This window comes from Oncorhynchus gorbuscha, linkage group LG13 (genome assembly GCF_021184085.1).
Source record: "Oncorhynchus gorbuscha isolate QuinsamMale2020 ecotype Even-year linkage group LG13, OgorEven_v1.0, whole genome shotgun sequence".
Taxonomy (NCBI): domain Eukaryota; kingdom Metazoa; phylum Chordata; class Actinopteri; order Salmoniformes; family Salmonidae; genus Oncorhynchus; species Oncorhynchus gorbuscha.
This window is the reverse complement of record NC_060185.1, coordinates 11,858,275-11,870,774: the sequence shown is the minus strand read 5'-3', so window position 1 is coordinate 11,870,774 and position 12,500 is coordinate 11,858,275. Positions and strand designations below refer to the sequence as shown.

At 43.9% G+C, this 12,500-nt stretch overlaps 1 protein-coding gene across 1 annotated transcript in view; it reads left to right on the top strand.

Moving 5' to 3' along the window:
• LOC123992514 (1-phosphatidylinositol 4,5-bisphosphate phosphodiesterase eta-1-like) overlaps positions 1-12,500 on the top strand; it is a 195,280-nt gene that overhangs the window by 92,525 nt on the left and 90,255 nt on the right. Inside the window, exons 4-7 of the mRNA XM_046293711.1 lie at positions 87-330; positions 1,408-1,537; positions 3,979-4,149; positions 11,385-11,478. Of these exons, the coding sequence (XP_046149667.1) occupies positions 87-330; positions 1,408-1,537; positions 3,979-4,149; positions 11,385-11,478 (639 nt within the window). The remainder of the gene's footprint in view (positions 1-86; positions 331-1,407; positions 1,538-3,978; positions 4,150-11,384; positions 11,479-12,500) is intronic.

The following is a 12,500-nucleotide window of genomic DNA, read 5'->3' as shown; positions in this document are numbered from 1 at the left end:
CTATGGAATATTCCGATTCTTGCTCTGTCTCCTAACTCTAAATGATTCTCTCTTTCTCTTCTGGTCCCGCCCTCTTTCTCTTACAGTCACTATTGATTCGCTGTACAAGGTGACGGAGGGCCGTCAGTCAGACATCTTCCACCGCCATGCGGAGAACAGTTTCGACCCGGCCTGCTGTTTCACCATTTATCATGGCAACCACATGGAGTCCCTGGACCTGGTGACCTCTAACACTGAGGAGGCTCGGACCTGGGTGACAGGACTACAATATCTAATGGCTGGCATCAGTGACGAGGACTCACTGGCCAAACGACAACGGACACATGACCAATATCCTTTTAAGACTAACATGCTCATGCACACACATATCCTTATTACACTGCATACCCTGCTGTCCCTGCCTTACGCCTAACCAGTATTGTTCAATCTGTTGAGTGGCTGACACACTTTTATGCTCTTCTTTGACATCTTCTTTGACATCTTCTTTGTTCCTCTTCTTTGTTCCTCTTATTTGACATCTTCTTTGTTTCTCTGCTTTGTTCCTCTTCTTTGACATCTTCTTTGTTCCTCTTATTTGACATCTTCTTTGTTTCTCTGCTTTGTTCCTCTTCTTTGACATCTTCTTTGACATCTTCTTTGTTCCTCTTATTTGACATCTTCTTTGACATCTTCTTTGTTCCTCTTATTTGACATCTTCTTTGACATCTTCTTTGACATCTTCTTTGACATCTTCTTTCTTCCTCTTCTTTGACATCTTCTTTGTTCCTTTTCTTTGACACTTCTTTAATCCTCTTATTTGACATCTTCTTTGACATCTTCTTTGTTCCTCTTATTTGACATCTTCTTTGTTTCTCTGCTTTGTTCCTCTTCTTTGACATCTTATTTGTTCCTCTTCTTTAATATCTTCTTTGTTTCTCTGCTTTGTTTCCGTTCTTCCCAAAAAGAAAGTGCTCTCCCTCTTTTCATTTCCTCCTCTGTCTGCTGAATGCAGTGTGTGTGTGTTTATATTTCTGCTGAATGCAGTGTGTGTGTGTTTATATTTCTGCTGAATGCAGTGTGTGTGTGTGTGTGTGTGTGTGTGTGTGTGTGTGTGTGTGTGTGTGTGTGTGTGTGTGTGTGTGTGTGCCTTGGAGCGTTGTTCTGTTCTGACTGGATTTGACGACTGACAAAATATGGTGCTGTGTTTTTGAAAAGCCTCCCACCCTTCACACACACACACACACACACACACACACACACACACACACACACACACACACACACACACACACACACACACACACACACACACACACACACACACACACACACACACACACACACACACACACACACTCCACATCATCATCATCATCATCATCATCATCATCATCATCATCATCGTGGCTGTGTCCTTAACTCGTGTAGGTGGATGAAGCAGACATTTGAGGAGGCTGATAAGAACGGAGATGGTCTGTTGAACATGGAGGAGATCTACCAGCTACTGCACAAGATGAACGTCAACCTGCCCCGCAGGAAGGTCAAACACATGTTCCAGGTCAGTCACGGGTCAGAGGTGAAATACATGTCATCTGTCACTACACTATCTGACTAGAGACGAGAGGAGGGATGCATTCTAACTAAACCTCACCTGACAATTGATGAGCAGTTAGGAGGTGTTTATTTACATCCAGGGCTACGGCAAGGTTTAGTGGTTAGACTTAGAGAACATCAGACTTCTGTCTTCTCGAGCCAGAGAGTGACAACTGTGACAGTAGTACTTAGTACCTGGAAGCAAATCCCACCTTCAAACCAAGATCCAAAGCTTTAGCTAATGTTTTCTCTCACGGGGTTATAATGGGCCCATAGGGCTCTGGTCAAAACTAGTGCACTATGTAGGGAATAGGTTGCCATTTAGGATGTAGCCCTATGCGATTTAAATGACAGGCGTGCCTGCGAGTGCTGAGCATGAGGGTCAGATAAGACAGTTGGGTTTATAGTCCACTATTTTATTTAGACTATTTTTAGGGCACCGCCAGGAGTGAATTGTTGTATAAACCGAACAAGGACAATGTCAGAACGCCTTTTCTGTCCCCACATGACAATGTCCTTGGAGTGGTTTGGTCCATGTTAGGGCACCATGACTGTGTGTTTAAATACCAGATGTTTACTAGAGTGGTTTGGTCCATGTTAGGGCACCATGGCTGTGTGTTTAAATACCAGATGTTTACTAGAGTGGTTTGGTCCATGTTAGGGCACCATGGCTGTGTGTTTAAATACCAGATGTTTACTAGAGTGGTTTGGTCCATGTTAGGGCACTATGACTGTGTGTTTAAATACCAGATGTTTACTAGAGTGGTTTGGTCCATGTTAGGGCACCATGACTGTGTGTTTAAATACCAGATGTTTACTAGAGTGGTTTGGTCCATGTTAGGGCACCATGACTGTGTGTTTAAATACCAGATGTTTACTAGAGTGGTTTGGTCCATGTTAGGGCACCATGACTGTGTGTTTAAATACCAGATGTTTACTAGAGTTGTTTGGTCCATGTTAGGGCACCATGACTGTGTGTTTAAATACCAGATGTTAGAGTGGTTTGGTCCATGTTAGGGCACCATGGCTGTGTGTTTAAATACCAGATGTTTACTAGAGTGGTTTGGTCCATGTTAGGGCACCATGGCTGTGTGTTTAAATACCAGATGTTTACTAGAGTGGTTTGGTCCATGTTAGGGCACCATGACTGTGTGTTTAAATACCAGATGTTTACTAGAGTGGTTTGGTCCATGTTAGGGCACCATGGCTGTGTGTTTAAATACCAGATGTTTACTAGAGTGGTTTGGTCCATGTTAGGGCACCATGACTGTGTGTTTAAATACCAGATGTTTACTAGAGTGGTTTGGTCCATGTTAGGGCACCATGGCTGTGTGTTTAAATACCAGATGTTTACTAGAGTGGTTTGGTCCATGTTAGGGCACCATGGCTGTGTGTTTAAATACCAGATGTTTACTAGAGTGGTTTGGTCCATGTTAGGGCACCATGACTGTGTGTTTAAATACCAGATGTTTACTAGAGTGGTTTGGTCCATGTTAGGGCACCATGGCTGTGTGTTTAAATACCAGATGTTTACTAGAGTGGTTTGGTCCAGGTTAGAGCACCATGGCTGTGTGTTTAAATACCAGATGTTTACTAGAGTGGTTTGGTCCATGTTAGGGCACCATGGCTGTGTGTTTAAATACCAGATGTTTAATAGAGTTGTTTGGTCCATGTTAGGGCACCATGGCTGTGTGTTTAAATACCAGATGTTTACTAGAGTGGTTTGGTCCATGTTAGGGCACCATGACTGTGTGTTTAAATACCAGATGTTTACTAGAGTGGTTTGGTCCATGTTAGGGCACCATGACTGTGTGTTTAAATACCAGATGTTTACTAGAGTGGTTTGGTCCATGTTAGGGCACCATGACTGTGTGTTTAAATACCAGATGTTTACTAGAGTGGTTTGGTCCATGTTGGCACCATGACTGTGTGTGAATGTACCAGATGTTTACTAGAGTGGTTTGGTCCATGTTAGGGCACCATGACTGTGTGTTTAAATACCAGATGTTTACTAGAGTGGTTTGGCCCATGTTAGGGCACCATGACTGTGTGTTTAAATACCAGATGTTTACTAGAGTGGTTTGGTCCATGTTAGGGCACCATGACTGTGTGTTTAAATACCAGATGTTTACTAGAGTGGTTTGGTCCATGTTAGGGCACCATGACTGTGTGTTTAAATACCAGATGTTTACTAGAGTGGTTTGGTCCATGTTAGGGCACCATGACTGTGTGTTTAAATACCAGATGTTTACTAGAGTGGTTTGGTCCATGTTAGGGCACCATGACTGTGTGTTTAAATACCAGATGGTTACAGACAAAAGAGGTGTAAAGGCACAGTTTGGAACAGAGGGTCACCTGACCAATGTAGACCCTCTCTAATGGTGACATAACTTCCCTTTCCCACAGGAAGCGGACTCGGATGACCAACAGGGCACGTTGACATTTGAGGAGTTCAGTGTGTTTTATAAGATGATGTCTCTGCGGCGGGACCTGTATCTGCTGCTCATGGGATACAGTGACAGGAAGGACCACCTGACTGCCGACGAGCTGGCCAACTTCCTGCTCAATGAACAGAAGGTCAGGGTTCACAGAAAGACTAGATGATGTAGCTTCAGTGATCTGTAGTAGAGTCAGTGTTGAAGGTAAGGCCGCTACTGTCTAGTACTGCATCCCGGCAAAATAAATAGTAGAGGTACTCCGTACCGGTAAAACATGAGCCAATCACAATAATAACAATAATAATAATAATAACAACAAAATGTCAAGAAAACTGTAGGCTATTACATCACTTTAGATTATGATGTCATAGGCATGACACACGAGTGAACGGAGGTCCACAGAGATCCTTTTGAATCACAGTGATTTACAATCGCCCATTTCTCAATACTTAGGTCACTTTTTCAAAACTCTTTACACAGTTCTCCTAACAAACTTTCAGCTTGGCACAGCAGTTAATTTCACATCCAAAATGCACTAAAACGACCAAAACACTTCATACATGTCTCAAATCAACTCATTCTTCCAGAACACTAGCAAAGGTTGTCACCCAACAAGCACACTTTGTCACTCATAAAACAATGACCTAAACAACACTAACAACAGGTTACACAATGTTTTCATTTAAAAATGTCTTCACCAAACAAGAATGACACCTCTCTACTGTTTAGAATTCACTGCAGTTTATGTTACAGGAATAAATCAGACATGATGCAATATGCTCCAATAGGATTTATGTCATTTTTATGGCATTGAGTGATTCCAAAATACAATAATTTGTATATACACCATCTACCGATACAGATACAGTAGCAATGCCAGTCAACCCTGTCTTCTGCATTGGGCCACAGTTCACATCCACGTCACATCTTATGTCATCTTGGGCAATACACCCAGGAAAGAATCTTTTGGCATGCCTGGTCCATCCCTGGCAATATTCTGCAGATATGTCCAGCATTCATTGCATCCAGGAGGGACATTTGATCATGTGGATGGTGGTCATAAACCTTCCACCTCCATGAGGAAGATAATTCCTCTATGGGAATGAGGAATAGAGAGTAAGGTGGAAGGAATATAATTCCTCTATGGGAATGAGGAATAGAGAGTAAGGTGGAAGGAATATAATTCCTCTATGGGAATGAGGAATAGAGAGTAAGGTGGGAGGAAGATAATTCCTCTATGGGAATGAGGAATAGAGAGTAAGGTGGAAGGAATATAATTCCTCTATGGGAATGAGGAATAGAGAGTAAGGTGGAAGGAATATAATTCCTCTATGGGAATGAGAAATAGAGAGTAAGGTGGGAGGAGCATAATTCCTCTATGGGAATGAGGAATAGAGAGTAAGGTGGGAGGAAGATAATTCCTCTATGGGAATGAGGAATAGAGAGTAAGGTGGAAGGAATATAATTCCTCTATGGGAATGAGAAATAGAGAGTAAGGTGGGAGGAGCATAATTCCTCTATGGGAATGAGGAATAGAGAGTAAGGTGGGAGGAAGATAATTCCTCTATGGGAATGAGGAATAGAGAGCAAATCAAATCAAATCAAATTTATTTATATAGCCCTTCGTACATCAGCTGATATCTCAAAGTGCTGTACAGAAACCCAGCCTAAAACCCCAAACAGCAAACAATGCAGGTGTAAAAGCACGGTGGCTAGGAAAAACTCCCTAGAAAGGCCAAAACCTAGGAAGAAACCTAGAGAGGAACCGGGCTATGTGGGGTGGCCAGTCCTCTTCTGGCTGTGCCGGGTAGAGATTATAACAGAACATGACCAAGATGTTCAAATGTTCATAAATGACCAGCATGGTCAAATAATAATAAGGCAGAACAGTTGAAACTGGAGCAGCAGCACAGTCAGGTGGACTGGGGACAGCAAGGAGCCATCATGTCAGGTAGTCCTGGGGCACGGTCCTAGGGCTCAGGTCCTCCGAGAGAGAGAAAGAAAGAGAGAATTAGAGAGAGCATATGTGGGGTGGCCAGTCCTCTTCTGGCTGTGCCGGGTGGAGATTATAACAGAACGTGGCCAAGATGTTCAAATGTTCATAAATGACCAGCATGGTTGAATAATAGTAAGGCAGAACAGTTGAAACTGGAGCAGGAGCATGGCCAGGTGGACTGGGGACAGCAAGGAGTCATCATGTCAGGTAGTCCTGGGACATGGTCCTAGGGCCCAGGCCAGTTGAAACTGGAGCAGCAGCATGGCCAGGTGGACTGGGGACAGCAAGGAGTCATCATGTCAGGTAGTCCTGGGGCATGGTCCTAGGGCTCAGGTCCTCCGAGAGAGAGAAAGAAAGAGAGAAGGAGAGAATTAGAGAACGCACACTTAGATTTACACAGGACACCGAATAGGACAGGAGAAGTACTCCAGATAAACAAACTGACCCTAGCCCCCCGACACATAAACTACTGCAGCATAAATACTGGAGGCTGAGACAGGAGGGGTCAGGAGACACTGTGGCCCCATCCGAGGACACCCCCGGACAGGGCCAAACAGGAAGGATATAAGAGTAAGGTGGAAGGAATATAATTCCTCTATGGGAATGAGGAATAGAGAGTAAGGTGGGAGGAAGATAATTCCTCTATGGGAATGAGGAATAGAGAGTAAGGTGGAAGGAATATAATTCCTCTATGGGAATGAGGAATAGAGAGTAAGGTGGAAGGAAGATAATTCCTCTATGGGATTGAGGAATAGAGAGTAAGGTGGGAGGAAGATAATTCCTCATTCCCATAGAGGAATTGAGAGTAAGGTGGAAGGAAGATAATTCCTCTATGGGAATGCTTCATCCTGACTTGACGTTGTTTCAGGGCTCTAAATAGTTATGCTTACATTGTGAATGATTCCAAATGTAATGTTGTCTGCCAACACTCTGTCCCGAATCTCTGTGAGTTTTAGGCCATCGTATCTGATGACCATATCAACGATTGCAGTTTCCTGCACAGCAGTGAAAATCCTACCTCTCCTGCCTGTGGGAGGTAACCGTTGGGTCCTAAGCAGAAATACAAAAACAATTACACACAAGAAGGTTTGGAGGCTTTGCTCAATTGACTTCTGTAATGTGCAGTTCAGTCAGATGCCCTTGCAGAATGCACATTTTACCTGTTGTTTTGCCTGAAATGTCTTACAATAGATGCCGCTGTTGAGCGTTGCAGATTTGTCTGCCCTCTCAGACCAGCCTCTCGTTGACAGACCATGATTTATTACAGGATAAATTATAGCAGCCATAATCTCATCTAAGACTGCAGCTCTTGATCTTCCTCTCAGTCTTCTCCCACCACGCATAAATACTCCTCTCCCTCTCCCAGTCACTCTTCCTCTGTCAGCCACTTCTCTATCTCTGGCTGGGTCCATGTTTAGATTACAGTACAGCCTTATTCTTAAATGTCCCCTTTTGTATAGATGGTAATGTAATTGAAACACTAACACCTGGGTAGGTGCTCAGCTACAATGGGAATCAGCTGTGGTTGCTCTAATTGTTTGATAGTATTTCATTTTTTAGATGTGGAATATATTTCAACACAGTATTACTATAGAAATGTAGCAAATTGCTGTCTTATTCAATGTTGTGTTATGTTGGGTTTTGAACTTAAGTTTAACAGTTTTGAAAATATTTTCTAATCATTTGCAAATTGGCCTGTAGGTACATAAAGTTCTGGTGGTGGTTGTGTCTGAATTTTGAAAGATGTAGTCATTGAATGCATTTTGTGCCAAAGCAATGAAAAATGATCCACAGTTTAGCCCACATAGACTGCTGTTGTGCTCACTGTGTGAAGAGTTTTGAAAAAAGTGACCTAAGTATTGAGAAATGGGTTCTAGCGATTGTAAAACGCTGTCATAAGGCTTATATACTGTATGCAATTCTATGATTACACACAAGCGCATGCAGACCCAATCTACTTTCACTCCTAATATGGTTTGTCTCTGGCACAACATCCTCTCTACAGTGTGGTAGGAAAGTATTCAGACCCCTTTTACATTTTCCCACAATTTGTTACGTTACAGCCTTCTTCTCAAATGGATTAATTAAAACATTTTCTATGTTCTACACACAATACCCCATTATGACAAATCGAAAACAGGTTTTAAGACATTTTTGCAAATGTAAAAAATACCATAAATAAATACCTTATTTAAATAACTATTCAGAACCCCAGACTCAGACCCCCAGACTCAACATTGAGCTCAGGTGCATCCTGTTTCCATTGATCAACCTTGAGATGTTTCTACAACTTGATTGGAGTCCACCTGTGGTACATTCAATTGATTGGACATGACTTGGAAAGGCACACACCTGTCTATATAAGGTCCCACAGTTGACAGTGCACGTCAGAGCAAAAACCAAGTCATGAGGTCAAAGGAATTGTCAGTAGAGCTCCGAGACAGAATTGTGTCGAGGCACAGGCCTGGGGAAAGGTACCAAAATATTCTGCAGCATTGAAGGTCCCCAAGAACACAGTGTCCTCCATCATTCTTAAATGGAAGAAATTTGGAACCACCAAGAATCTTCCTAGAGCTGGCCGCCCGGCCAAAATGAGAAATCGGGGGAGAAGGGTCTTGGTCAGGCAGGTGACCAAGAACCCAATGGTCACTCTGACAGAGCTCCAGAGTTCCTCTGTGGAGATGGGAGAACCTTCTAGAAGGACTGGCCGTCACGAAATGTCATTAGTGGGTGATTGTCAAGCGAATTACTGTCAGTCTCACAGTAATTAACAGTTCATTAACATAAACACATTTAGTATCTCCTGGCTTCCACACATTATCTACAAGCCACGGAGGCAGACCTGTTTGAACATCTACATTTTTTAAAGTCTAATAACTCAATGTAATATAGACCTTCACAATAATTCCATTATTCTGAAGAAGCATGATATGAAGAAAATGTAGTCAATTTCAAAAGCATACTCTGAGTTGTCCTTATGTTAGGTCCTCATCTGGCTATACCAAATGGCTGTGGGCTACACTAGTTCTATTAGTTGTCCTTATGTTAGGTCCTCATCTGGCTATGCCAAATGGCTGTGGGCTACACTAGTTCTATTAGTTGTCCTTATGTTAGGTCCTCATCTGGCTATGCCAAATGGCTGTGGGCTACACTAGTTCTATTAGTTGTCCTTATGTTAGGTCCTCATCTGGCTATGCCAAATGGCTGTGGGCTACACTAGTTCTATTAGTTGTCCTTATGTTAGGTCCTGATCTGGCTGTGTCAAATGGCTGTGGGCTACACTAGTTCATTTAGTTGTCCTTATGTTAGGTCCTCATCTGGCTATGCCAAATGGCTGTGGGCTACACTAGTTCATTTAGCAGACAAGATTTGCTTAAAATTCCAAGGCTTTATTTGATGGTATGAAGATATTTTCTCCAAACGATTTGAGGGAATACACACATATGGCTACTTTGTGTTGAGCTGTTAACAAAGAAATAGGTATTCCGATATGCTTAATTTAGAGTTATTAGTGTAACTTTAGTTGTTCTACAAACATAGGACTATATGTTGTGATGTGTAATACATTGTAAAGCTGCACAATGAGACTCTAATGATGATTTGAAAAAAGTATCTTGAAAGACATGAGCTCTGCTTTGTTTATTGAGCCGGCTGTACACACTCCAATAGTCTCTCAATCACAACTCGACAAGCACTTCATAATGCACTTCATAATGCACTTGATAACGCACTTGATAACGCACCCAATAACGCACCCGATAACGCACTTGATAATGCACTTGATAATGCACTCGATAACGCACTTGATAATGTACTTGATAATGCACGTGACAATGCACTTGATAATGCACTCAATAATGCCTAGGCATCCCCTTTGTGTGGCCATAACCCTAACCCTAAACCCTAATTCCCAGAATGCTGCGCTGCTCCAAAGCACCTCTCACACACATGGCTCTCATCACATGATCGGGTCTTTCTCACAGACTACAAGTGAAGAGAGACTCATTGGGGACGCAACTTTTCAGGTCCTTATCCGAGGTGCATATTGAAGATATTGGAAGAACTGTACACATTTACTTTTCGTTGCCAAAAAGATGAGTAGGACTAACAAACAACAAAAGCACTAGCCTATGTCAGTCTACTATCCCCCATAGTACAAAAGTTGACCTATTCTATTCCGTGCGAGAAATAAATATTACAAATATTGTCACGCCCTGACCATAGAAAGCTGTTTATTCTCTATGTTGGTTGGAGCGTGATAGTGACTATGGTGGGTCATCTAGGTTTGTTGTATGTCTATGTTGGCCTGATATGGTTGTATTTACAATGGTGTTTGTTCTTCACTGGTTGACCTTTTCTTGTGGCAACCCAGTAGATATGGGAGTTTATCAAAATTGGATTTGCTTTCGAATTCTTTGTGGATCTGTGTAATCTGAGGGAAATATGTCTCTCTAATAGAGAGCCCCAGGACCAGCTTGCTTAGGGGACTCTTCTTCTGGTTCATCTCTCTGTAGGTGATGGCTTTGTTATGGAAGGTTTGGGAATCACTTCCTTTTAGGTGGTTGTAGAATTTAACAGCTCTTTTCTGGATTTTGATAATTAGTGGGTATCGGCCTAATTCTGCTCTGCATGCATTATTTGGTGTTCTATGTTGTACACTGAGGATATTTTTGCAGAATTCTGCGTGCAGAGTCTCAATTTAGTGTTTGTCCCATTTTGTGAAGTCTTGGTTGGTTAGCGGACCCCAGATCTCACAGCCGTAAAGGGCAATGGGCTCTATGACTGATTCAAGTATTTTTAGCCAAATCCTAATTGGTATGTTGAAATTTATGTTCCTTTTGATGGTATAGAATGCCCTTCTTGCCTTGTCCCTCTCTCTCCCCCCTCTCCCCTATCTCCCCCTCTCCCCCTCTCCCCCTCTCCCCCTCTCCCCCTCTCCCCCTGTCCCCCTGTCCGTCTGTCTGTCCGTCCGTCTGTCTGTCCGTCTGTCTGTCTGTCTGTCTGTCTGTCTGTCTGTCTGTCTGTCTGTCTGTCTGTCTGTCTGTCTGTCTGTCTGTCTGTCTGTCTGTCCCTCTCTCGATCTCTCTACCCCCCCTCACTGTTTCTATCTCCTCCTCCCCTCCCTGAGGCAATTTGGTATTGTCAGAGTTATGGTCAACCAGCTTATGCCCTGAAGTCCACCTTATTGCCTCAGTCTAGACTCCAGTACTCAGAGTGAGTCCAGACATCAATACTGTGAGCATTTTGACAGAGGTCTCTCGGGAGTCTATATTGATTGTCAGATTGTGGCTTGGTTTGTCTGATAGTGTCTGTCTCATGAAAAGATGTGTGTGTCTGTTTGTATTGTGTTCTGACAGTGTGTGTCTCTCTCTCCTCAGATGGTGAATGTGACTACAGAGTACTGTCTGGATGTCATTGAAAAGTTTGAGCTGTCTGAAGAGAACAAACAGAAAGGCATTCTGGGAATTGAGGGTAAGCCCCTCTGTTACCCTCCCCCTACACTTTAACCTCTCTCTCTCTCTCTCTCTCTCTCTCTCTCTCTCTCTCTCTCTCTCTCTCTCTCTCTCTCTCTCTCTCTGTCTCTGTCTCTGTCTCTGTCTCTCTCTCTCTCTCTCTCTCTCTCTCTCTCTCTCTGTCTCTGTCTCTCTCTCTCTCTCTCTCTCTGCATGCCTGCCTCTGGGCTGTTAATTCTATAAAGGGTTGAAGACTTGGAGATCATACACAAATGTGAGATGGTTAAACAGGCTTTAGATAAATTACACCACATGTAGAGCTCAAAGGCAGAGACCGTCTCAAAGGCAGAGATCGCTGCGTGTCCGAGATCGCTGCGTGTCCGAGATCGCTGCGTGTCTGAGATCGCTGCGTGTCTGAGATCGCTGCGTGTCTGAGATCGCTGCGTGTCTGAGATCGCTGCGTGTCTGAGATCGCTGCGTGTCTGACATCGCTGCGTGTCTGAGATCGCTGCGTGTCTGAGATCGCTGCGTGTCTGAGATCGCTGCGTGTCTGAGTTCGCTGCGTGTCTGCGTGTCCGAGATCGCTGCTTGTCCGAGATCGCTGAGTGTCCGAGATCGCTGCGTGTCCGAGATCGCTGCGTGTCCGAGATCGCTGCTTGTCCGAGATCGCTGCGTGTCCGAGATCGCTGCGTGTCTGAGATCGCTGCGTGTCTGAGAACGCTGCGTGTCTGAGATCGCTGCGTGTCCGAGATCGCTGCTTGTCCGAGATCGCTGAGTGTCCGAGATCGCTGCGTGTCCGAGATCGCTGCGTGTCCGAGATCGCTGCTTGTCCGAGATCGCTGAGTGTCTGAGATCGCTGTGTGTCTGAGATCGCTGCGTGTCTGAGATCGCTGCGTGTCCGAGATCGCTGCTTGTCTGAGATCGCTGCGTGTCTGAGATCTCTGCGTGTCCGAGATCGCTGCTTGTCCGAGATCGCTGAGTGTCCGAGATCGCTGCGTGTCCGAGATCGCTGCGTGTCCGAGATCGCTGCGTGTCTGAGAT